Source organism: Heteronotia binoei, chromosome 8 (assembly GCF_032191835.1).
Source record: "Heteronotia binoei isolate CCM8104 ecotype False Entrance Well chromosome 8, APGP_CSIRO_Hbin_v1, whole genome shotgun sequence".
Classification (NCBI taxonomy): Eukaryota; Metazoa; Chordata; class Lepidosauria; order Squamata; family Gekkonidae; genus Heteronotia; species Heteronotia binoei.
This window is the reverse complement of record NC_083230.1, coordinates 30939538-30966863: the sequence shown is the minus strand read 5'-3', so window position 1 is coordinate 30966863 and position 27326 is coordinate 30939538. Positions and strand designations below refer to the sequence as shown.

General features: G+C 41.8%; 1 protein-coding gene across 2 annotated transcripts in view; it reads right to left on the bottom strand.

The window, feature by feature from the left end:
* TFEC (transcription factor EC) overlaps positions 1 to 25105 on the bottom strand; it is a 118811-nt gene extending 93706 nt beyond the window's left edge. For both annotated transcript variants that reach the window (XM_060244860.1, XM_060244861.1), the window contains exon 1: positions 24465 to 25105. In XM_060244860.1, the coding sequence (XP_060100843.1) occupies positions 24465 to 24491 (27 nt within the window). In that variant the 5' untranslated portion in view covers positions 24492 to 25105. The remainder of the gene's footprint in view (positions 1 to 24464) is intronic.
* Between the last annotated feature and the right edge of the window lie 2221 nt (positions 25106 to 27326).

The following is a 27326-nucleotide window of genomic DNA, read 5'->3' as shown; positions in this document are numbered from 1 at the left end:
TTGTTAGCAGACCCATCGCACAGCCAATTTTGAAGAGTCAAGAAAGACAGAAAAATACCAGTTACTCCAATTATGTTTATAGCTTTATTAAATGGGTGTGTTACTTGAATTTTCTTCCTTTGCTTTTCTGATGCAAGCTTCTCAGCAATGGCTCACAACATTCTGAGCTTTAGCTACACTACAACAGGGCAATTTCCTAATAATACTGCAAATGTAGTGTTTCTTTTTTATGTAATGAAGCACACAAGAGGCCTCAGAAATAGCCCAGTTGATGTCTCACAGTGTCTACTGTTGGACTAAATGTTTGTGAGATCTCACCAAGTGAGCAAGATAGCAACAAACACAGAAAAGTTTGAATCATTAATTGACTTTTGATAATGCACTTAAGGTGCTCACATGTAGTCTTCTTTACATTTGTGCAGTTATCCTACATGTCAGCTTTATCTACTACCATTCACATCATAATGTCACTATTTTTATTAAGAGTCAACAGACTTTTATAAAGAAGCGGGAAGAATGACAGCAATCAGCTTCAGCAAACCCTGGCACCAACTATTTGGACTCACGTAAAGAAAAGTAATTGCATACAGACCACCTGACATGAAAGTGGGACTGTTTTGGTAAGGCAAGGAAATGCTGCAAATTAACAGTATGGTCTAAAGGAGAGTTACATTCTTCTTCTAACTTCAAAGGATTTGTAGAATCTTTCGGGCTCAAGTGCCGTGTTCTACTGGAGAAAGTTTTTCTTCCAGATGTTCCGTTCTCGTTCTGAGAACATGTTCTCCACAGCTGAGAACGAAACGTCTGGAAGAAAAACCTTCTCCAGTAGAACATGGCACTTGAGCCCAAAAGATTCTACAAACCCTAATGATGTTACCAGCCATGAAAACCTGAAATCATTGATAACTTCAAAGGACTTAGAAGGGTATAACTGTTTAGGACTCCATTATAAGTAATTTACTATACCACAAACATTGTCATCAAAACTACAGTAGTTAATGTCCTGGAGCTTACGTCTGCTATCCATAAAATCACAAAGCCCTGCTTAATTGAAAAGATAAACATCAGTTGTGGAATAAATTAACATTCACAATTATGCTTAATTGAAGCCATAACATGAATATGAACTGGATTACTTCCATACAAAACCTCCCGCAATATGTGCCATGCAGTTTTGTCACAAAACAAAGAGAGATTTAATATACTTCACACACAATTACTCACTATGCCAGAGAAGAAGAAAATGGATTCACTAAAAAATGTACAAACAAATGAAATTCCACAATAGGACATAAATTGATTGCTGCTAAGTCAACAGGTGCTGGCTTTGAGGCTTCTCAAGATCAGGCTTTTCCATTGAACACTTAAGGAGCAAAGGATCTGATATCTTTTCTTGATTAAATTACTGCACAGCACAATTTTTTTTCCATCCTGAGGTGATTCCCATTTTGATCATAGAATCATAGAGTTGGAAGGGACCTCTAGGGTCATCTAGTCCAACCCCCCTGCACAATGCAGGAAACTCACAAACACTCCCCCCTAAATTCACAGGATCTTCATTGCTGTCAGATGGCCATCCAGCCTCTGTTTAAAAACCTCCAAGGAAGGAGAGCCCACCACCTCCCAAGGAAGCCTGTTCCACTGAGGAATCGCTCTAACAGTCAGGAAGTTCTTCCTAATGTTGAGCCGGAAGTTCTTTTGATTTAATTTCAACCCATTGGTTCTGGTTCTGGTTCTACCTTCTGGGGCCACAGAAAACAATTCCACACCATCCTCTGTATGACAGCCCTTCAAGTACTTGAAGATGGTGATCATATCACCTCTCAGCCGCCTCCTCTCCAGGCTAAACATCCCAGCTCCTTCAACCTTTCCTCATAGGACTTGGTCTCCAGACCCCTCACCATCTTCGTCACCCTCCTCTAGTCCCGTTCCAGCTTGTCTATATCCTTCTTAAAATGTGGTGCCCAAAACCGAACACAATACCCCAGGTGATGTCTTTGGGCTACCATTGAAAATGCAAAGATGTAAATTCTACTGTGGAATGTTCACCTACACCATTTGGGTCTGCATATCGCCTGAAGTGTTCCTTTTATCTCTTGGATCATCTCTGCTGTTCTGAGCCCTGTCTTATGTTCCCAAGCAATGTTACCCATCCAATCCCAAGTGCTACTCTCAATATACTATTTATTTCTCCTACATAATAATAATTACCTTAGCAGACTGGTCATAAATCAGACATTCTCCCATTGGCTGAGCTGCCTGTTGCTGCATCCTCATCCCTCATGATTGCATGAATTGGTTCCTACATAGAATACACTGCTGAGTCCCATCATTAGCCTATCAGGTTTGAAAAAGAGTCACTCAAAACGTGACATTTCTCATCTGGAGAACGCATCATTTTCAAGACTCTACATAGTCCACTTTTCTCAGAAGAGCACATCAAGTTGTACATTAGCACATCAGAAATCATTGAAGTGAGACTATTGGAAGTTGGGACTGTACCTTATTGTGCTTTCATGTATTGGATAGCTTTAATACTTTTTTGGTTCTGATCACAAACCATACAAGACAGGGACTGGATTTCTGTATGGAATAAATTGCCTTCTTATGTTCTTAAGGTACATGAGCAATTCTTAGTAACCATAGTCAGTGTTTCTTTTCACTTTTCATGCCTGTGTCACAGAGGAAGCCTTCCCTTGATTGGCGGAGGGAGGGAGATGGGAAAGAGCCAGAGAAAGCCTTCTCTTGACTGTTTGAGGGCTCCTCTCTCTCCTCCTCTGGAAGGGAAACAGCCAGAGACAGAGGGGAAATGGCATCCTGTGGCAGCAGAGCAGATACAGAGGGGGGGGGAGGGAGGGAGGGAGAGGAAAAGCCAGAGAGAGATACAGAGAGAGAATGAACTCCTGTGTTTAAGACTAACAATGTTATTAGAGAGAGAGTGGTGGTCTTAAAGGTATCACTAAAGGCCTTTGAGAGAGAACTCATTGGACCAAGTCCTGACTAGGACTGCCAGTTCAAGGTTGGTGGGAAATTCCGGGAGATTTTGTGGTGGAATTTGAGGAGGGCAGGGTTTGGGAAGGCGAGAGGCCTCAGCTGAACATAATGCCATAGAGTCCACTCTCCTAAGCAGTTATTTTCTCTACGGAGAGAGCAATCTGTTGTCTGGAGTTCACTTGTGAAGCCAAGAGGTCTTCAGGCTCCACCTGGTGGTTGGCTGTCTTAGGCCTAGCTGCTTGCTACTGTTCAGTAGCAGCCCCCCTAGGACAGCCAGTGTGACAAAGGAGTTAGGGCTTCAGAGCAGGGTTTGCCAGACCCAGGTTCTTGCTGTGGAAGCTGACTGGGTGATTTTAGACCAGTCACAGACTTTCAGCCTAACCTAACTCACAGGGTTGTTGTACAGATCAGAAAGGGGGCGGGGCAATAATGTAATCTGCTTTGGTTCCCTCCATTGTGGAGAAAGACTGTCCTTTTCCTAGGTAGAGATTGTGGAAGGGGGGAGGTGATGAAAAGTTGAAGTCAGAGGGGCAGATAAAGGGAAGGAGATAGGATTGCCAGCTCCAGGGTGAGAAATTCCCGGAGATTTGAGGGGTGTTGCCTAGAGAAGGTGGGGTTTGAGGAAAGGTGGGAACTCATATGGGTACAAAGCCAAATACTCCACCCTGCAAGTCATCCACTTCCTCCTGAGGAACCATTGTTGCCAATCTCCAGGTGAGGGCTGGAGATCACTCAGAATTGCAACTGCTCTCCAGATGACAGAGATCACTTCCCCTGGATAAAATGACTGCTTGGAGGGTGGACTTTGTGTCATTGTATCCTGCTGAGTTTGCTTCCCTCTTCCTTTGGTCCACACTGTGATTTCAGACCACTCACAGACTTTCAACCCTACCTACCTCACAGGGTTGTTGTAAAGATCAAAAGGGAAAGAGGAGAATGATGCAAACTGCTTTGGTCTTCACTGTAGACAAAGGCTGTGCTTTTCCTAGATAGAGGCTGCAGGGAGTGGGGAGGAGATGGAAGGATGAAGTCAGGTCAATTCCCTTACAGAAAACAGGTATCTTGGGGGGAAGACAGCAAGGGAGGATGCACTTGCCCAGAGCCTCTTTCTAGAGCTCTTTGCATTTTTCTTCACAATGGGCCTTATTCCTAGTATTGATATAAACGTTCCAGACATATAATATATATATATTTTTAATTTTTCCGCCCCAAATTGGTTCTCCAAGTACCTCATAAGAGTAAAATCTAGTACAAATGACATAGAGCTAAATACAAACTATTCTTTGGAGAGGGGATGCTCAGCTGAGTGGGATCCAAGCAGAATAGGAGAGGAGAGCCGGCTGCTTTCTGCCTTCCCTCTGATAATGGAGTTGAAAACAGTGGGAAAGAGGGAACTTGATTGGACTTTGGAACCATATATCTGAGACTAGGGCAAAATTTCCTTCAAGTTCTAGATCTCAAGCATTTTTTTTTTACCCACAGGGTAAGTTCCCATGGACATGGTTAAGAAGGATATGGACAAGCTGGAATAGATTCAGAGGAGGGTGACAAAGATGGTGAGAGGTCTGGAGACCAAGCCCTATGAAGAAAGATTGAAGGAGCTGGGTATATTTAGCCTGGACAGAAGATGACTGAGAGGTTATATGATCACCATCTTCAAGTACTTGAAGGGCTGTCATACAGAGGATGGTGTGGAATTGTTTTCTATGGCCCCAGAAGCTCAGACCCGAACCAACGGGTTGAAATTAAATCAAAAGAGTTTCTGGCTCAACATTAGGAAGAACCTTCTGACAATTAGAGCAGTTCCTCAGTGGAACAGGTTTCCTCAGGAGATGATGGGCTCTCCTTCCTTGGAGATTTTTAAACAGAGGCTAGATGGCCATCTGATAGCAATGCTGATCCTGTGAATTTAGGGGGAGGTATCTGTGATTTTCCTGCATTGTGCAGCAGGTTGGACTAGATTTCCCTGGAGGTCACTTCCATCTCTATAATTCTATGATTCTATCTATTTCATTAACAGTGTCACCATCCTCTGACACAAGGTACCTTTGCTTGTCATAAGAGATTAGGTGAAGGAAGGCACTACTGTTAGCAGAACACAGTTGCAGAACTCAACCAAAAGAGAGTTTCTATGGCTGCAATTATATTCTCATCTTCCCTCCCTTTTTTCGTGGATAAGATCTCATCGCTTCATTACAACCTCCCTGTCATGCTTGAAACAGTATGTGAAATCGAGACTCCGTGCCTGTCTTCCAGATCAGTTTTGGATCACTTTACAACACTCAGCCTGGAGGAAGCTGACAGAATCCTCTCCACTGTGTGCCCAACGACATGTGATTTGAATCCTTGTCCATCCTGGCTGATTAAAGCTTGCTGGACGGAGCTACAACATCCTATATGGCAGGGTTTCCCAAACATTTTACCCCACGGCCAGGTTATTTTTACACTTCCCCTTTGTGGACCACTAAAATTTGGGGGTGGAGTCAGGAGACTTTGGGGGTGGAGCTGGGAGACAGGAAATGATATCATCTCCTGTGATGTCACTTCCAGGGCACACTGAACCAAAACCCCACCTCTTCCTGTGATGTTACTTCCAGGGCACTCCCCCAAACCTGCCTGTTCATGTTACTGTGAGCATGCAAACATCTTTTGTGAACATCTTTTTGTAAAAAAGAGCCACCGTGTGTAACATTGCACTGTGTTAGGATTGCCAGCTCCAGCTTTGGAAAGTACTGGAGATTTAGGGATCGTACCTGGGTAGGGCAGACTTAGGGGAGAGGAAGGCATCCAGATGGGTGCGATCCCACAGAGTCTGTTATCTGAAACTGCCATTTCCTCCTGAGGAACTGATCTCTGTAAGTTTGGAGACCAGTTAGAATTCTGGGATATCTCCCAGTCTCACATGGAGGTTGGCAGCTAAGCACAACATTTTTCCTCAAAATAAGGTGCAGCCCTGTCCGTCAGCCACCAGCCACAGTTCTACCTTCAAATTTGTGGATAAGTTCAGCTCTAGGCAAAATGCATGCATCACCTTGCCATTAGTCGGTGGTTCCTGGATGTAAATGCAGCTCATGATGTGAACTTGGATCCAGGCCATTCACTGCAGGATTATGCCGCAATTATGCAGGAAACACATTTTCTCTCATCTCCACATAATATATGTGAAACAGCCACATACAGCTGTCCCAAGCCACAGTTTGGCCACCCCTGGTCTAAAAGGTGCCACTGGACTAAAAATTCATATTAGGCTAACTTCCACATAAGTCTTTTCACATACTAACATAACCTCCATCTTATTTGGACTGAGTTTCACCTTACTGGCCCTTATCTAACCAGTTACAGAATCAGATACTTGTTCAGAATATCCATAGCTTCATCCTAATTTAGATGCTAAGGAGAAACAGATCTGGGTCTCGTCAGCACACAAATGATACGTCATCTCAGTGTCAAACAAAGTTAGGAAGGTCAGACCTGTCATAAATGGGACTTTGTGGGGCCCAGCCATGCGTATCCTAAAATGTAATGCCAGATAGAGGAGATGAAGGACACAGGCAAACACAATTAAATATATTATTTCTTAATTTAAAGTACAAACATGCTTAAAACTCTTGCAATATTTTGTTTAGGAAAGTTATGAGAATAGTGGGATTTTGCAATGCAATTTTAAAAATAAAACATCAAGAAAAAGCACAAGGCTCACACAGCAGAAAACTAAAAATTTTAAATGCTCTCAGCCTGAGAAAACATGAAATGGTAGGGCATTTCAAGCATCTCCCCTCCCCAGGTCTACTCAGATAAGCAACAGCAAGGAAGGGAGGGAGGGAGGGAGGGAGAAAGAAAGAAAGAAAGAAAGAAAGAAAGAAAGAAAGAAAGAAAGAAAGAAAGAAAGAAAGAAAGAAAGAAAGAAAGAAAGAAAGAAAGAAAGAAAGAAAGAAAGAAAGAAAGAAACGGAGGGAGGGAGAGTTGGAAACAAATAGAGAAAAAAAGAAAAAAGAAAGAGCAAGGAAATAGGAAAAAATGAAAAGCGAGGGAAGGAGTGAAAGAAAGGAGGGACAAAATGAAGAAAGAAAGAGAAAGGAAAAGAAAAGAAAAGAAAAGAAAAGAAAAGAAAAGAAAAGAAAAGAAAAGAAAAGAAAAGAAAAGAAAAGAAAAGAAAAATGGAAAGAAATGGGATGGGAGCAACTCACCTTTAAAACTGGTGACTCTTGCCACGCAGCTTGGCCTGCTGAGCCCTGCGGCCAGGGGGGAAGCCAGAAGGCTGTCCCCTGACCTCAGCTGGCCAGCGGAATGTGTATGGGAGGCCCTATGACCCGGCATTGAGGCCTGCATGGCCCAGTGCCAGGTCGTGACCCTGCCAATGGGAAATGCTGCTATACGGGATATCATAAATAGATCCCTCTCTGAAGGGCTTTTTCCAGTGCCTCTTAAAGAGGCAGTGGTCTGCCCTCTCATGAAAAAACCAACACTGGACCCAGCCAAGTTGGCAAACTAACAGCCGGTGTCAAGCTTACCCTTTATGGGTAAGATCATTGAGAGGGCAGTAGCGCTACAGTTGCAGAATTTTCTGGAGGACGTTTCCATCCTAGGTTAAAACAATTTTATTTGGTAACATGGTAACAAATTATATTTCTTGCATCAGTACAAGGTGCTGGTTATTACCTTTAAAGCCCTATATGGCCAAGGACCTGCCTACCTTAAGGACTGTCTCTTCCCACATGTTCCCCAGAGGGTACTTAGATCTAGAACACACAACTTACTATCGATCCCCAGGCCAAGGGAGGCAAGACTGAAAACTAGAGAAAGAACCTTCTCAGTCGCTGCCCCCCTTGGTGGACCCAATTGCCTGAGGAAGTCAGAGCCTTGTGGGACCTTGCCCAGTTTCGCAAGGCCTGCAAGATGATATTATTTCAGCTAGCTTTTAACTGAAACTGCCAAGATATTAGATCTAAATGGATGTCTAAGAACACTGAATGCCATCTGTAACTAAATGGAAATTAGCACTAAATTGTTTAAATTGTTTTAACTGTTTTAATTTAATGTTTAATTTAATTGTTTTATTGTGACTTTACTGTGTATTCTGCGCCACCCTGAGCCTGCTTCGACGGGAAGGGTGGGATATAAATCGAATAAACTAAATCAGGCCTCGCAGAAGTGCAGCTCCTGAACCTTTCTGACACTTCCACCTCCTCCTTCCCACCTTGTCCATTGAATAGTAGGTGCAGCTGCATAACAACCCCTGGATAAGCTCCACCATCTATTTTTTCTACAAAACGACCCCTGAACTAAACTAAACTAACTAAACTCTTGGGTTTCGGGTGTGTCGTGATCCTTAGGTAAATTGGTCCTCATAAGACTGGGAACTGAGTGACAGACATGGGATTACTGCACACATCAGACAGCCAAGATCCATGAAGAATGTAAGGGAAACCAGGGCTTTTTTTGTAGCAGGAATTCCTTTGCATATTAGGCCACACACCTTTGATGTAGCCAATCCTCCAAGAGCTTACAGGGCTCTTAGTAAAAGGCCTACTGTAAATGCCAGGAAGATTGGCTACATCAGGGGTGTGTGGCCTCATACGCAAAGGAGTTCCGGCTACAAAAAAAGACCTGAGGGAAACCTAATCTATAGATGAAGCACCAAAAAGTGCTGCCTTATGGGAAATGTCATACAGAAGTAAAGGCAAGAGTGGATCTGACCCAAAATATTGTAAACTGTAGTGATCTTGCTTCTCATCTACCCTCTCACCTCTGTTCCCTGGATGAATTTCCCTACCCCATTGGCCATTTAGCTCATCCCTGCACTTTCCTTCATGCTGCAGAATGCAGGCTTAGTGCTTAATCTGTCCAATTTGAATGGCTTCTCCTTTCGTTTGTGGGGAGTGGTGAATAAGGAAAGTCTGGTGTTTCCGCATATTCACAGATTCCTCTGAGTATTCTGAAACCTCCCTTTTTTTGGTAGCTTGCCATCTTGTGCTGCTTACTATAGCAGGATGGAAACTCACTTTAATATTAGAAGAAAAGGTCACCTGTAGATAACAAGAGAGACAAAGGACAATATTTTAATAGGAGAAATAACACGTTGAGAATCTCCCCAAGATGGGCCTGAACCAAAACCAGTTTAACAGCTTTTGACTTCTATGGGGGGAAATTGCAGATGGAAAATAAAAGAAGTAATTGTGTTGATAAATTAAAAACTTTTAAGGTTTTTGGTTTTTACCATGCTTTATTACGTAAGTTGTCTCAATCAGGTTGCCCTGGAGAGATGGCATAAAATGTTCCTAAATACATAAACAGTAGTACAAAGAAGTGGGATGGTTCCCTGATATGCCCATCACGTTCCTGCTTTTCATTCAGGGTGTGGGGTGGCGGGTGGGGGTGGGGAACAGAATGTAGCAGCAAATTCATTTCTTGCTGAGCAGATGGATAAAAGGAACTCAGAATGTGCACTGTATTTTTTTTTTTACTGATTTCAGCAAGGTCTTGAAACTATATATGTCTACTGGTGTTTTCAAGTGCTGCCTTTCTAATTTTTCAGAGTTCATACATTGTTTTATGTTTTGAACAGGGTTTTGACCTCTTAATCTTTCTACATCTACCAACAGCATATCCTTGGTTACTTGAATAGATTTTGTTATACGCCCTCAGGTCTATGTTATTTTATAAACCCCATAGTTAGGAATTGCCCTGACCTGTATAGCACTGGCTAGTCCAATCTCATTAGATCTCAAAAGCAAAGCAGCATTGGCCCTGGTCAGTATTTAGATGGGAAGTTGCTCAGGAAGTCCAAAGGCAACCTGGCAAACCACCTCTGAAGGTCTCTTGCCTTGAAACCCTACAAGGTTGCCATAAGCTGGCTGTGAAATGATGGCAAAAAAAAAAAAAATGTTAGAAATCGTACATGCTGCTGTAGTCATGTAGCAAAGAATTGGAGAAAACTTTGAGGATCTAACTCCACTGATGTTTCAAATTCAATTACACTGGTGTAGGTTTTTTGTTTTCCTTTACAAAGTTTTAAATGAATGGAATCAGCATTATAGATGCTGAAAGACTAGACGGAAGACTCTCCTATAAGAAAGCTGAAAACAACATTCAAGCAAACAATAAATCAATTGTTTTCATTTCTCTTTGAAACAGAGGAGACATTTATTCTGTTAATTTAAGAATTAAATTTAGAAGAATTAAATTTTATAATTATGAATGAATCCAACATTAAAAATAACATCAACAAAACAGGAACTTTCCCATTTGGAATTAGAAAATCTTGAATCATAATTTAAATAGGATGCTCTTTGGCTCTGCCAAGTGCTCTCACATGCTATTTCATGTTTAATTTAACCCTTTGAGCAGTTTTGCAGAATACATCATGAATGTGTGTCATGGGAATCAGAGAAAGATAAGTATGATTAATTCAGTTTGTATACGAAGTTGAAATATATCAACTTACTATCATAGTACTGAAGATAAACCAGGATTCCTGTTGGTGTTTATAATTGGTTGGAAATTGTTTCAGGGAATATCCTCTATACAAGATGTTAAAAGCCTCTAAATCAGTTCAGCAAGATCTGAGCAGGTGAGCTAGAAACTGCATTATCTTGATATCAAGGAACCAACAGTGGCAGAAGGAAGGTTTCCCTTGGAGAAATGCAGACATTACAGGGGCTGGGACTTCTCATGAGGGATACTAGAAAGTGAAAGCATATTTGAAGGGCCATATATAGTGGAATGCCTCCTAGGTTGAATGGAAGATAAGTGGATCTTGCTGATTTTTCAATCCTTTGTTAACCCAAGACCTGTCCCAAGGTATTTGCTGACTGATATCCACAGAAGGATGCTTTATAATTTTTGCCCCATTGCAGCTGGGTTTCAGATCTAACCACATCATGTGATGAACAGCAAACTCCAATCAGGCCTGTGTGAGTTTATTTTCTTGTTGTCAGTCATATCCCAGAGGCTCAGGATTGGAAGTCCTTCAAACAATAATTCAACATTACAACAAATAATACAGCCTTAGCCAATCAAAACCACAGAAGAATATATCTTATTATTTAATATAACCAGTCTCAGGGTTACAAACCAACTCCAAAATGGTGGTCTTATAGCATTTCAAGTATTCACAATATCTGGAAAATCTCTAGGGAACTAAAAATTCCAAACTTTAGTGGCAGTGTTTCCAAATGTCTCTCGCCTGCCTTTGCTGTTCCAACCTGTCACCATATCTTTTTTTGTATTGTTCAAAACAAATTATCTTATCTTGTAAGCTAAACACTAGATCACTAAGTACTGAAATAACTAGTGATTTAGAAAGGCTCAAAATTAATGTATATTAAAATAATATTTTCCAAAAAAATGGAAGTAAAGTTCTTTATTTTGCTTGGGGAATTTGTGTTCCTTTTCACACAACACTAAAAATTAATTCATCGATTATAGATTTCTGCATGAATTTTCTTGTACGTGTATTATGGATATGGCCAGAAATAAAGGGGAACAGTAGTTGGACTTGACCAAAATGATCATAGAAGATGTGGCACACATATCAGAACAAACATGGCCTCTCAGGGAAGCCTACCAAGAAGGGAGTGTAGAGATTCAGAATAGAATGGTTTTGAAGGCGAGTAAGAAGAAGACAGAGTGGCATTGATTATATGGCCTTATGTAGATTAGGAGTCATCTAATCCATTATCAATAGATTCAATTTGTTTAGATCCAGGTGTGGAAGCACCTGAGAATTGCAAGAATATCCAGTTTCACAAAAGTGAAGGTATGATTCAAGGATGGGAGCACTGACTGAAGACCAAACAATAGCCAAATGTATGAGAAACTTATCATTATTATTTTTAAAAGGTTTTGCTAAGATAAAAAGTAACAAGAATGAACAAATGTTTTTATATATTTTAAAAAGTGATTTTAAGTAAAGATAACCTTGTATAGTGTTTGAAATTATAAGATAATGAGTTAGCCAGGAATGTGCCCTCTAATCAAGTGGGACAATTGCCTAATATCAGATGATTTTAAAATTCTATAAACATGGGAAGTTGTATGATCAAGAGCTTCATCTCAGAAGGGACTCCTTGCTTGTGACCTACTTATTTAGGGGGCAAGAATCCTTTATGGACTCTTGTAAGAAGATCCAGCACCCTGTGTGTAACAGGAAGAAGTGCTGAACCAGCACTTCTTGGCCCAGTTCTGTTTGTACTAAGTCAGGGGTTACCCCAAAAAGAAAATAGGATCTCTGGCCTCTTGTACTAGGAGGAAGGAGGGTGAGCCACTTTTTATTTGTGTGTTTGTTGTTTACTCAGGTGAGAGTTGGTTTGTGTGTGTGTCTCAGATCTGGATGAGAGGTGGGTCTGGATTTGTGTCTGCTTTATGTTTTATGTTTCCAAGACCCAAGTGAAATGTGGGTTTGTATATTAAGTGTGGGTGTGTCATTATTTGTTTGTTTGCTTCTGGTAGAAGAGATGTGCTTGGGGAGACAGAATGGGATGAGAGACAGAGCCAGGATTCGTAGAGTGTGGAGTAGGGGAGATATGGTGGTGGGAGAAGAGCAGGCCAGGTAAGGGGCAGCAGACAGCTGCATGCTGTTGCTCCTTCTGGCTCTCCTTTCTGCTGAAGTGACATTGGTAATAATATCAACAATTCACCAAGCTATGAAATCCTTCTGCTAAATGCCAGATCAGTCACAGCAAAAACAGCAGCTATCCAGGATTAAATCCTGGATGAGAGGGCTGGTTTGGTATGTATCACTGATATTTGCCCAGGGGAGAGAAGAGGGGTTAAAGTCTCTCAGTTGTGCCCTCCATGATATTCAGTGATACATCAGCATAGGTGTGGTGAGTCAGGAGGTGATGTTGCTGTAGTCTATAAAAATTATATCACCTTCACATGCTGCTCCATCCAGAATACTACAGGTTTTGAGGCTGCATATGTAGTGGGACTGAGAGATGGAACTGGGATTCTGCTAACTGTCTCCCTACCTGAGCTGACAGGTCTCAGGAGTGGTGTTGAGAGCTGGTCTCAGGAGTGGTATTGAGAGCCCCTAGGCTGGTTTTCCTTGGGGAGTTTAACATTCATGCCAAGGCTGTCTTATCAGGTGTGTCTCAGGATTTCATGGCCTCTATGAAAAGCATGGGCCTGTCTCATGTAATAACTGATCTTATTCATTGTGCAAGTCAACCTCTTGATCTGGTATTTTTTTCTGGGCAGGAGGAATGTGATCTGAGGGTGGAGGAATTAATGACAGTTCCTTTGTCCTGGACTACCTGCTTGAGGTTAGACTTAAAGGAACACTCTTCAGAGGTAGGGGATCTATTAAGATGATCTGCAAGATGGCTCCAAAGAGCTTTCTGATGACTCCAGGAGATTTTCCTGTTGATATGGTTGGTGCTCCTTTTAATGCCTTGGAATGAGGAAATGACTTAGGCAGATGCCATGTTTACTCCTGGTACCATCTCTCAGGTGTTAGAACCCAGGTAGCCCCTTGGTTTACTGAGAGACTTTGAATGATGAAAATACAAGGGAGATGGAGGAAGACTCAGGCCAAATTAATGTTTCCCATCCCGAGCTGGGTGCAGAGGATCCCTTGAAGCCCCTCTCCCACTTATCAGAAAGAGGGGGAATGGCTGTGGAGCACTCCTCTCCATGGAGGGAATTAACCCCCCCCACCAAAAAAAAACCAGGCAAGAAGCAGGAAATAAACACAACATGCTTAAATCAGCAGAAAATGATGTAGGCACATTGGTGACATGAGGAAGATGCTTTGGCTTGGGGGTAAAACTCTATCCTAGAATTAGATTCAAGCCATAGAGTTTTGACCAAAAACCAGAGTGTCTCCCCCATGTTACCAATGTGCCTACATCACTTCCTGCTAATGTAAGCATATTGTGGAGCTATTCCAGGTAGCTACAGGACTGTTGCATCTCTCACACCCATTCCAATTTGGACTCTACATTAGTAGTGAAAAGGCTGGATGGTGCCAAGGTGCAACAATTGGGACACTTTTCATTTTATTTAGTCTGAGGATATGGACGCGATCCTGAATCTTAGAGCCAGGAGGCAACATCAGGGGTAGGTCTTGACCTCTATATCCTGTTGTTGGCCCTCCAGAGGAGCTGGTTGGCCACTGTGTGAAAGGATGCTGGGACTAGTAAAACCATTGGTCTGATCCAGCAGGGCTCTTCCTATGTTCTTAAGCCTACCCTTCACCCCAAAGATTTCAATAATTATCAACCACTCTCAAATGTTCCATTCATGAGCAAGGTGACTGAAGGGGTAGTGACTGAACTCCAAGCCTTCCTGGATAAGACAAGTTGGTTAGATCCATTCCAATCTTGTTTCAAGCCATATTATGGAACTGAAACAGCCTAGGGCGCCATGATGGATGGCTTGTATGAGAAGATAGAAAGAAGGAGTGCAACTCCGTTGACTCTCCTTTACCTCTTAGTGACTTTCAGTACCATCAGTACCTTCTGGACCACCTATATAGAATGGGATTGGGAGGCACTGTTCTGTGGTGGTTCCAATCTTATCTGGAGTTCAGACCATTATTCTGTGGTCCCACAAGTTTCCAGCTTGTACCCTATGCTCTTTAACATCTACATGAAACCACTAGGTTAGACCATCTGTTGATTTGGGCTGAGTTGTCAGTATGTGGATGACACTCAGCTCTATTTTACACTTCCAGCTTATCCTGGGGAGGCTGCAGAAACCCTGAACTAGTGCCTGGAGGCAGTTTTGGATTGGATGCAGGCTAATAAACAAGCGTAAGCCTGACAAAACAGAAGTGCTAATGGTGGATGGAAGGCCTGACCCAGGATTCAAGGTGTCACACATTCTGAATGGGGTTGCACTTCCCTTGAAGGAACAAATCCAGAGTCTGGGAGTAGTCTTGGACCCAGGCCTACTACTAAAAGATTACATCTGATCCGGCCAAATTGGCTCACTATCGGCTGGTCTCAAATTTGCCCTTTTGGGGCAAAATCATTGAGAGGGCTGTGGCACTGCAGTTACAGGGCTTCCTGGATGATGCTTCCACCTTAGACCCATACCAGTCCAGCTTTCGCCCGGGTCACGGGACGGAGACAGTGTTGCTCGCCCTCATGGATGACCTCCGGCGACATCTGGATCGAGGCGGCTCGGCAGTATTGCTGTTGTTAGACCTATTGGCTGCGTTCGATATGGTCACCCATCGGCTGCTGACCTGCCGCCTCGCCGATGCAGGAATTCGGAGGCTAGCCTTACAGTGGCTCTCCTCCTTTCTTGAGGGTCGGGGACAAAGGGTGGCGATTGGAGGAGAGCTGTCCCAGAGGCGCTTACTTAATTGTGGGGTGCCTCAGGGGGCAGTTCTCTCCCTGATGTTGTTTAACATCTACATGCACCCCCTTGCTCAGATTGCCCGAAGGCATGGGCTGGGTTGCCACCAGTACGCTGATGACACCCAGCTCTATCTATTGATGGGCAGCTGGACTGGTGATGTCCCTGTAAATCTGGACCGGGCGCTGCAAGCCATGGCAGGTTGGATCAAGCTGAGTGGGCTGAAACTGAATCCAGCGAAGACAGAGGTCCTTTGCGTGGGTCGCGGTAGGCTAGGAAAGGAGATCTCCCTACCAGCCTTTGATGGTGCGTCGCTGATACCAGTGCGCAGGGTCAGGAGCCTGGGAGTGCTACTGGAGCCTTCCTTGACAATGGAGGCACAGATAGCAGCCACTGCTAAATCCGCCTTTTTCCACCTTAGGAGGGCGAGGCAGTTGGCCCCCTTCCTGGAATGTAGCGACCTTGCAACAGTGATCCATGCAACGGTCACCTCGAGGTTGGACTACTGTAATGCCCTCTACATGGGACTGCCCCTGTACCGAACTCAGAAACTGCAGCTAGTTTAGAATGCGGCAGCCAGGCTGTTAGTGGAACTACCTCGGTGGGAACATGTACAGCCTAGGCTGCGGGAGCTGCACTGGCTGCCAATTGTGTTCCGAGTTTGTTACAAAGTGCTGGTTATTACCTTTAAAGCCCTTATGGCCAAGGACCTGCCTACTTTAGGGACTGCCTCTCTCCATATATCCCCCAGAGAGCACTGAGATCTAGTTCTCAAAATCTTCTAAAAATCCCTGGACCAAGGGAAGCCAAACTGAAAACAACGTGGGAGCAGGCCTTTTCAATAATGGCTCCCCAATGGTGGAATCAACTACCAGAGGAGGTGCGAGCCCTGCGGGACTTCAATCATTTCCGCAGGGCTTGTAAAACTGTCCTTTTTCAACTGGCTTATAAGATAGAATCCTGAAAGTGACATCTAGCCATCTTGATATATATATATATATATATGTACTGTACTGTAGCACCTTTAATTTGTAGTGGTTTTAATCAATTTATTTATCTAATGTGTTTTAACTGTATTTTATTGTATAATTGTATTTATTATAATCATGGTACACTCCATGTCTTGTGAGCCGCCCTGAGCCTGCCTCAGCGGGGAGGGCGGGATGTAAATAAAAGTTTATTATTATTATTACTAGCTAAGCAAGTAGCAGCTGTGACCAAGAGTGCTTTTTACCAGTTTCAACTGGTTAGCCAGCTGCAGACTTTCCTGGACAGAAAAGATCTGGCCCCTGTGGTTGCATAAGCTGGTTACATCTAGATTGGATTACTGCAATGTGATCTACATGGGGCTGTCCTTGAAAAGTATACAGAAATTTCAATTGGTATTGAATTCAGCAGCCAGGATGTTGATTGGAGGGGGCTGTAAGGATGCTATCACCCCACTCTTGGCTCATCTACATTGCCTCCCAATTGGTTTCTGAGCATAATTCAAGGCACTGGTGCTGACCCTCAATGCCCTATATTGCTTGGAACCAAACAACTGAAGGACTGTCTACTCCCTCACAAACCTACCTGGCCATTAGAGTCATCTTCAGAAGTCCTGCTTAGGGTGCCCCAGCCTTCTGAGATTAGGCAGGCAGCAGCTCAGGAGAGACCCTTCTTGGTCATGGCACAAAAACTCTGGAACTCTCTCCCCCAGTGAGATTCATCTGTCCCCTTCGGTTGCCACCTTCTGAGAATGGGTAAAGGCGTTGTTGTTTCATTAGGCATTCCCTCAGTGATTACTCCTAGTTTAGTTTATTTACGATTTATATCCCGCCCTTCCCACCAAAGTGGCTCAGGGCGGCTTACAGCATATAAAATCTAACATAAAAAATATTAAATTTAAACATTTTACACAGTTAAAACATTAAAAAAAGCATAACAGCAGTCTAATAAAACTACACTCAGTTTTCAATGCCAGGGCTGTCTTGCAGGCCCTGCGGAACTGGGCAAGGAAGAAGAAGAAGATGATGATGATATTGGATTTATACCCCACCCTCCCCTCTGGATCTCAGAGTCTCAGAATGGCTTACAATCTCCTTTACCTTCCTCCCCCACATCATACACCCTGTTGGGGCTGAGAGAGCTCTCATGGAAGCTGCCCTTTCAAGGACAGCTCTGAGAAAGCCATGGCTGACCCAAGGCCATTCCAGCAGCTGCAAGTGGAGGGGTGGGGAATCAAACCTAGTTCTCCCAGATAAAGAGTCCACGCACTTAACCGCTGCACCCAACCGGCTCTCTATACTCCCATAGGATATAATGGAGAATTGATCCATAGGTATCTGGGGCTTGGGAAGGGGTGTTTTATGAGACAGAGGCCCCAGATTTTCAGCATGGCATCTAGTGCTCTCCTCAAAAAACTCCTCAAGTTTCAAAAGAAGGTGCTCCCATTCTCCATCATTTCCAATGGAAGGAAGGCATTTAAAAGAAATGTGATGGCCAGAACTCCCTTTGGAGTTTAGTCATGTTTGCCACAACTTTGGTCCTGGTTCTACTCCCAAAGTCTCCTGATCCGCAAATATTTCCTTAGTTGGACCTGGCAATCCTAGTTTTATATTCTGTATGCATTTTAACTGTTTTAGATGCATTTTAACTTTTTCCACTCTTTTGAAAGTTGTTTTAATGAGGTATGCTTGGGATAGGGCTTTATTTTAATGGTTTTATAATGTATTTTATCATGTATGTTTTAAAATGTTAGCCACCCTGGTGGACCTTGTAAAAGGAGAAAGACGGGATACATTTTTTTGTAAATAATAACAGCAATAATAAAATAATTCAAACCATAAGCACAAGGGTACTTGCAGAAGTGGATCTTTCCCACTTTCTACTATGCCGGCAGTCCCCTGTGGTCCCAGGAAATGCAATGTTGCAGAAAAAGGGATCCTCCTTTGGAATGAAAAGGAAGTTGTTCATTGGCCAAGTGCCCCAGGGAATGGGAGGCTTCAGTCTTATTACCTTCTTTTGCCAGCAGAGCTTCCACTGTAGAAAAGGCTTCACCCAATTCATTCTACTCATTCCTGCCAAACCCACCCCCCCATGCCCCCTTGGCTTTTTGTCCATGAGATTCCCCAGAATCAGTTTTTTAGGGATCTGAAGTTGCTGCTGGAGAGAATAGCGAAGAAATCAGGAAAGATCTAGATCTGCCAATTCTTTCTATTCTAAGTGTGTAGGATGGATCTAATCCCAGTTTTTTACTGGCAAGTACAAATTCCCACTGAAAGAAAGATGTGTAATGTTGGTTCTCCTGTTTCACAGTTTCTGTAATTAAAATGTGTTAAATAGTTTCACATAGAGATAAAATAGATGAGAAAATTACTTTGAATGTGTGGTGCAAGAACCACCCAACTTTAAAATGTCAACTTTATCCTTCCTACACTTAACAGGTGTTTGGATTGACTAAGCAGCAAGGGATGGTCTCCAATATTGTTTCCTCATTAAAAGCAAATTTAATTTTATAAAACATAAAAGGCAACGTTCATGTCTTGCTTAACCCTAGTTCATTACTCTGCAATGCAATAGCTACAGAATTACAACAGTTTAATTGTGAGTCATGATCTCCATTCAGTTGGCAATGAAACAGCATGTTAACCAATCAGTTCCTGTAGCTAAACAAGGACTGTAGGTTTAATTACAGTTAGGACATGTGCATGTAAATTAATTACAGCTTTCTCAATTAGAGACTGCTTTCCTGATTCTGGTACAAGCATTTACTTTGAATTACAAGATTCTGAGCTGAAGATAACTGCCTCAGGGCAGCTACATCTTACATCACTTGTAAATGCCACACTACTTAGAAAGCAGACATTAATATCACATTAGCTCCTCAACCCATGTATTCATAACAAACTAAGCACTTCCATGGACTTCTAACATGATGGTCTACGATTTTTCTTTCCATGTGGGGATTATATATGGATTGGGCAAATGTCACATGTAAACTAGTCACTGCACAAATCCATAAAAGAGACAAAAATGTATCCAACAAAATGACAAAACACAGTGGACTGTGCATGAGCCTTTACAAAATGTATCTATAAAGCATATTGCATATATATATTAATGAAACCACCATTGATTGCAGTAATAAAGCCATCCACAAAACTTTCCTGTTGCTTGACTCTTGGAGCCTTCAGTGTGTGAAGGAGTTTGGGATGAGTGATTGTTGCTGCTAAGCATTTCTTGTATTCTACAAGTCATTTTCTTTCAGATATACTTAATTTCCCAAAAATTCATTTCAGCTCATCTTCTGCTTGAAGGAGGATATAGAGAAGGTATTCCACAGTGTCAGCACCGTGGAAGAAAAGTCCCTCTCTTTCTCTCCCACAGATTTTACCATGGTCAAAGAAGCAATATGGCCTTATCAAATAACATCAGGGTATGGGGAGGAACTTATAGTAGGTACTTCCTGAGATATTCAGGTCTGAGGATATATTTCCGTGGCTAAATGTGCCAGAATTGAAACAGTTCAGAAATCAAACGCGTAGGATATTTCACACTAGAAATTATTGGCATAAAATTGACCTAATCAAATTGTCATTAGGAATTTAGTTTTTGTTATGAGTATGTAGCAGCCCAAAGGAAGTACTAATTTCTAACTGGGGTTGCCAGCCCCCAGGCCCCAGTGGGGGTGCCCCCAGTTTCAGGAGTTTCTCTCTACAATGGCCCAGCTGACCAGTGGAGGAAACTCCTCCTCTAAACAGGAATGTCACCATGCAACATCATTGACATGATGACATCAACTGGAAGTGACATCATCATGCTGGGGACATCATGCAGGGGGTGCTCTGGTTTTTGAGCAAACTCTGTAGTTTAAGCCCAATTTAACCATGGAGTTTGCCCGAAAACCAGAGTGTCCCCTGTGCAATGTCCCCAGTGGGATGACTTCACTTTTAGGTGACATCATCACATTGCGGACATCGTGTGATGTCCCTGCCCATCCCTGGAATGCTGTCCCAAATTCCCCAGCCAGACTGGTGAGGGGACCTGGCAACCCTATCTCTATTTTTTTGTTTAAAAAAAGGTAACATATCTGCATGAAGGCCCTAATACTTAAAGTAATAAAGAGACCCTCTACCCTTGTAGAAAAATAGTAACAGAATGGAACAATTCCTGAATTTTTTTCTAAAATCTATGAAAAATGGACAAGAATTACACTGTCATTGTGACATCTGGCAGACAAGGGAACATGTTGTTTACTACCACTGGGGCAGAGTAACAAATACTGGTAGGCGGACTGAGCCTTCCCATATTTCCATAACACTGCAAGATAACCATGGAGGGGGAATTGGGCTTGAGCCTAGAAACCAGAAAAACTAAAATACCATGTCTTGGTTTTCTTGTGAATTCCTATTTTTTATCATTACTTTACTGAAAATTCCCATTACCTTTAACAACATTTTATCATTTTATTTTATTTTACTTATAGTCCATTTTTCTCACTGAGTCTCAAGGCGTATCATAGGTCAGGAAATAAAACAGTACTATTAAACAGCATAAGACAATAAGCGAACCATACAACAGAACTAGGGTAACAGAATTAGAGAACAATGCAAACACACTAAGTCATGGCATACTATTTTCAATACAGAAAGTGGATTACAAGGTATATGGCTATATTCAGGTGGGTAGCTGTATTGGTCTGAAGCAGCAGAACAAGGTTTGAGTCCAATGGCACCTTTAAAACCAACAAAGTTTCATTCAGAGTATAAGCTTTCATGTGCATGCACAAACACAAGATATCAGATACCTGAAGAAGTGTGTGTACAAACCAAAGCTTATATCTTGAATAAATGTATAAGGCATTAGCAATAAAAAGAGATAAATAAAACAACTAAAACCATTTGAAATTCCTGGGGGGGAGGCATGGATTTTTGCTTTAAGAAAAATTAATGTTAGCTTTAAACCAAAACACCTTAGTAGAAGTGAACACTTTCTTTGTATTTACTTCATTTACACCATGCCTTCCTGTGAGGTAAGTTATGCTGAGAGTGGGGGGGGGGGGTGGCCCAGGTCATCCATGGAAGAGTGGGGGTTTGAACATGGCTCTCCCAGATCATACTCCAACATTCTAACCATTACACTACACTAGCTCTTCTAAAACAAGCTATCAAATAAACAGTTTGCCTTTCCCCAAAAAATGAACAACGTTAAGTAATTGTCGAAATATACAAATAGAAAGTGAAACAAAGAATATTCTGAAGTAACTTTAACCTGAACAAGTTGCATTATTTTTTAAAAGACAGCGAGAACATTTTTAAGCATTCATAGATTGTGAGAAATTCTGAGAAATGTACTGGCAGGCTGTCTCCAAAAGTAATAGCATAATAATATTCCATATACAAGACAAAATTAATACAGGATGAAATGACTCTTTCATCACAGCAGGAAGGCTCAAGGGGGAAAAAAATCCTGCCCTGAATATGGAGCAAGCTTTTGCGTATTTAAAAGGGCAAGCCACCAAGATACACGGTGATGCAGAAATGTTTATCTCAGGCTGAAATTAAGAAGTGCCATCTACACAGGAGCCTTTACAATGTGGTGATGTCCTCAGAATTCGGGATAATTTCCATCATCAAACAACAACATATCATCTAGCACTGCAAGATAAACTTCCTGCACCTTCAGGAGTGGGTCTATAATACACCAATACATCTAAAACCCTATTAAAACATAATGGGCATGGTGCCCTCCTTGCACACACAGCTGTACTCACAAGAGTACAGGATTCAACAGGTACTTTGTTGTTACCACAATTATAAATAACTTCTGTGAACGACTCAGGTAGAGAACCAGTATGGCAGAATAGTCATATGGGGAACACATATGGACCTCCTGTAATAGAATAACACCGTGTCATAGTATGCATGTGGTTATTTAGCCTTAGAGATATTTCATCCGACATCCAAGAAGAAGATGGCACAACAAATGCTTACCTGTAAGAGGAATTCAAAGGATCCTGGAACTAAATGTATATCTTAACTCCTCCAGCTTTATGTTCTAGCTGACTCAGATGTCAGATGCTGGGGTACTCCTGTACCACCCTAAGGTTATGTAAACAAAGCTAACTCTGACTGGAGTCAGTTTAACTCTGTTTTGTACCCAGCACCATTGAATCTAATTAAATCTGCAACACTGCTTGGACTCTGTTTTAAGAAAGGTACAAAATGGAGCGTTTCATTTGTACCTCTCTTCTCTCTCTTTTACCGTTTTAAAAAATTGAATCTTAAGTCTGAGGAAGAGTTTTGAGAAACTCAAAAGTTTACTGACTTTGTCATGACGGCTGGGTGACATAATAAAAAAAGATATTGTTCTGCTGTTGCAAACCTAGAGTTCAAGATGCATGTGCAGAGTTACAAATTATGACATAATTGGAGCATTGATTCAGTGTAGGATAAAGAAAATATAAATATGCCAAAATCTAAACACCTATATTTAGTCTTGTAGCCTAAACTTCAGAGTTTACCCACCAAGTCTTTCCACATCATTTTCGCATATAAGAATCTACACAATATTTTCAAGAGCCAAGAATTTGAGCCAAAGCTCACCAAAATGGTTGACTCTCAAGATCTTTGAATCAATTCATTGGACTGGGGAAACATTACAAAAATGGAGTAGATCCTGCCCCTGTCCTACAATCCTCTTGGCTTTTTTTTCCTCTTTAACACATTTTTCTTAAAATATTTATATCCCACCTTTTCTTTTGCTCTGAAGCCTTCGTCCAACTTAAGTGATTCTTCTACTGGAGGAAGACCACAACTTGAAAAGAAATTACCTTAGGCTAGAGATATGCTACTTGGAAGATGGCTGGATCCACTCCACCGTAGTTACAGGCAGTGTTCTCTCTAAACTGAATTAGCGTGAGTTAGCTCACAGATTTTCAGCCTCCAGCTCACACATTTTTGTCTTAGCTCAGGAAGGATGACCCCAGAGCAGTAGCTCACAACTTTATGCAGTAGCTTACAACTTTAATGCCAGTAGCTCACAAAGAAGAATTTTTGCTCACAAGACTCTGCAGCTTAGAGGGAACACTGGTTACAGGTAAATTCTAATGGCACATATGCTGTGGCTATTTTCACATGTGACATATTAAGTGGTAGGGTATGAGCTTCTGTGAGTCACTGCTCCTTCAGATACTTTGGTACCTGAAGAAGTGAGCAGTGACTCACAAAAGCTCACACACCTACCACAAATTTTGTTAGTTTTTATGGTGCTATTGGATCCATTCTTTTCAATTGCTGCAGGCAGCCTAACACGACTATTCCTCTTGATCTATTAATATATTAAGTTTTATACTTCCCGCTTCAGTAAATTCAGTGAAAAGGCTACTTCAGACGGAATGTATATTTAAGAGTGTCTCCCTTTTGTTTTCCATCTTATGTTAATATTTATATGAAAGCAATACATACCAGATAAAAATGACATACTTAACATCACACGTGAAAATGTCCTGAGCCTGTCCTTATATGAACCATGTTTTCTCAGACACCGCCACTGTACAACAGTCAGGAACATGACTGCTTATGGCATCACTGATGATAAATTGTTAATGACTGCATTCCTAAAAGACTACAGACACTGACGACTGTCAACATTTGGTAACCCGCCACCTCCAAAAATGTGATCCAGCCCTGCTCAAGCCACAATTAATAACTGAGTAACTGGGCAAAACTCTAAAGCACCAAAGAGCTTTATAAATCTAAACAATACACATCGTATGTTCATCCAAAAAGAATACCAGGAGCACTGCCCTAGTTCACAATGCCTTGTATTTTCTTCCTCCAGAGTTATCCCACATCATTAGTAATGGTGGTACACAGTGGCCATAGCAATATCTTTCCAAGGCAGAAAAGAAAGATTCCAAACATCACAATTTTTCAATTCTAACTGAGCCAAGAATAAGATGGGGCAGAACACAATCATATTTATAGAGCAAAAAAAAAAAAATCTTTATACTGATGGTTGCTGCTTCCAACAATCACTTGCCATTATTGCCAAATAAATACCAGCAAGTATGTGTGACACAGGGTGTCAAGCACTCCATCTCATTCATTATATTGGAAGACATGCTATACATCTATCCCTCGCTGCTATAATAAGACAGCTTTAATTGGAGTTATACATACCTGCCCATACAAACTGTATTCCAGCATTGTAACTGTAGGGAAAGCCAAGCCTTAGAAAAAGTCAGGAAAAGTTTGTGAATACCCACTGTTTCATTAAGTGCAAAGCAAATGCCCGCTCTGCTTCTTTCCCTTTCAAGGGAGTGTGCTCCAGTCCACAACTTTTTTTTTTTTAACTGAGCCACCAGCGCTGCTACAATCCAAGCTTTGTTGAAGTGTTGTACTCTTACCGCTAAAACCTGTTGATAATGAACCTGAACCCATTATTTTGAGTCAATGAATTGAAAGAAATAGGGCAAAGAATGAAAGCCACAGGGCCAATTACCAGCATTCTTTGATGTATTACTTGCTAGCACACACCAAATCACTTTGTGTCTTTGTCTTGATCCCCTCTGTTATTCATTAATTATTCTGGAAGGGTTAGAGTTCAGATAGCTAATTGCACAGACAGTCTTACTTGGTGGGGATTCTCCTTACACTGACACTTTCCCCAACTGTGCCCAGCCACCTTGGATTATGCCAATTAATCCAATTCTTGGCATTTTTTTGTACAACCTTCCAGGCCCTGTGTAAAGTTATACCTAAAATGTGTTCATGAGCCCACTTCTCTGCTGTCTGAAAGAGATGCCACTTTCAAAACCTGCAAGACCATCACAATGTCAAGGTGCCACAAGATGCCTGGCCACAAAATGCCTATTGTGCTGCAACAGACTCACCCACCCACCAGTCATGGCGTTCCATGACCAGCTGACATTTCCCAAGGTTTGTGGCTTGTATCCAGGTTTCTTTCCTCTGTAGATAGATCCAGGTGGGCAGCCATGTTGGTCTGAAGCAGTAGAACAAAGCAGGATTCAGGTTTACCTTTAAGACCAACAAAGTTTTATTCAGAATGTAAGCTTTCATGTGGTAGAAGCACACTTCATCAGTCAATATAGAGAAAGTGGGCAGTGAATTAGTATGTAAAATCATGGAAATGTTTTTAGCAGATTAAAAGAATCACAAGTTGGGGTCTGGTGATTGTTAGGCTGATTCCCCATTAGCCTTTGCTCCGGCTCCAGCACTGTGTTTCCCCTGGGCGGATGTTGGTTTTCGCATATCTTGACCGGGGCGGCAGTTTGGCCCGCCTCCGAAACGGCGTCGCCCCGAAGTTAGGAGATCGGCAAAATGTGAGAAGTTTATTTTTGATGCGTTTCCGGGGCTTGAAATTTATGTGCGGAACTCATGCCAATGCGCTGTCAAACTTCTTGCATCAGCAGATCACACCCACATAACTCCACGCCAATGATTCTGCCCAGTCATTTCATCATATTTCCTTAATTTTACTCTCTTTGAAAAGTACCCAATATTTTCCTGAAATAGAGTAATTTTTTAAAACAACTCACGTTTCGCGTTACAACGCGAAAAATATATAATGATGTAACGTGATTTTCTTTTACTGAATACATCCCTTGCTTCCACCCGCCCCCATTCTTTATGGTATTCCACGCGATTTTGATAATGTGTCATTGCATTGCATTACTTTCTTCCCCCCACCGATAAAAATCACTCCTATTATAATTTTTTTTTCAAATAAGTTCATTACAACGCAACTAAATAAATAGTGATGTTACACGAACTACTTTAAAGATGCACGATTGCCACCTTTATCGATCCCCCCCCCCCCGGTATGGCCTCAAACGGGAACAGGAATTTGATTATGTTTATAGGTTTATATTTTTGATAGGTTGGGGAAACTTTCTCCCTTAATCCCTCTGCATAAATCTCCCCCCCACCCCTTCATGCATCTGTTTGTAATTTGTTATAGCTTTTAATGGAAAACTGTGTGCTTAACATTCCGTGTGTGTGGATAAAAATGGTGGATCACCGACTCAGATTTCCTGGGGCTTAGATAACCTGCCAATGGCAGGGCAAAAGGAAAGCACGTGACTTTGCCAGTATTATGCCTCTGGCATTACGTTGTAATGTAAACAAAGACAATTGTATTGTAACGCGAATACGCATGCATGTTAAAAAAAAGGGGGGAAACATATGAGGGAGGGGGAAATTGCTACGATTGTGGGGGAAACTCCAGGAGAAGCAGTAATGCAGAATCAGAACACATGGAACAGATTGGGAATTGAATCCGGGAGAAATCCTCTAGTGCGGAATTAGAAAATCACACCCGCATGGAACAACCTCAGAGCAAAAGGGAGGCAAACGCCAAATGCGGAATCAGCCTTAGTTTGTGTTGACTGGGCTGAAACAACAAGGTGATATAAGTCAGAATAGCAGATTGATGTCTTTGTCATTAGGTGTGAAGTGCAATAAATAAGAGTCTGTTATAATCAGTTAAAATGAGGGCATTAGTTTCTCAGAGGTTTAATTTAAACATGTAACACACATATAAACATATTACATATACTAACCTATGTTTTAATGTATTCTTTTTTCTAATGGCAAACTAGAATGATGTTTATATGTGTGTTACATGTTTAAATTAAACCTCTGAGAAACTAATGCCCTCATTTTAACCCATTATAACAGACTCTTATTTATTGCACTTCACACCTAATGACATAGACATCAATCTGCTATTCCGACTTATATCACCTTCTTGCTGTTTCAGCCCAGTCAACACAAACTAACAATCACCAGACCACAACTTGTGATTCCTTTAATCTGCTAAAAAACATTTCCATGATTTTGCATACTAATTCATTGCCCACTTTCTCTATATCTAGGATTGCTTGCCATTCCATCCTGATGAAGTGTGCTTCTAGCACACAAAAGCTTACATTCTGAATAAAATGTTTTCTTCTTTAGTTATAGCAATTGGAAGGCACTTTCCATAATCTTTGACAGTAATTTACAGACTAATGCTCAATT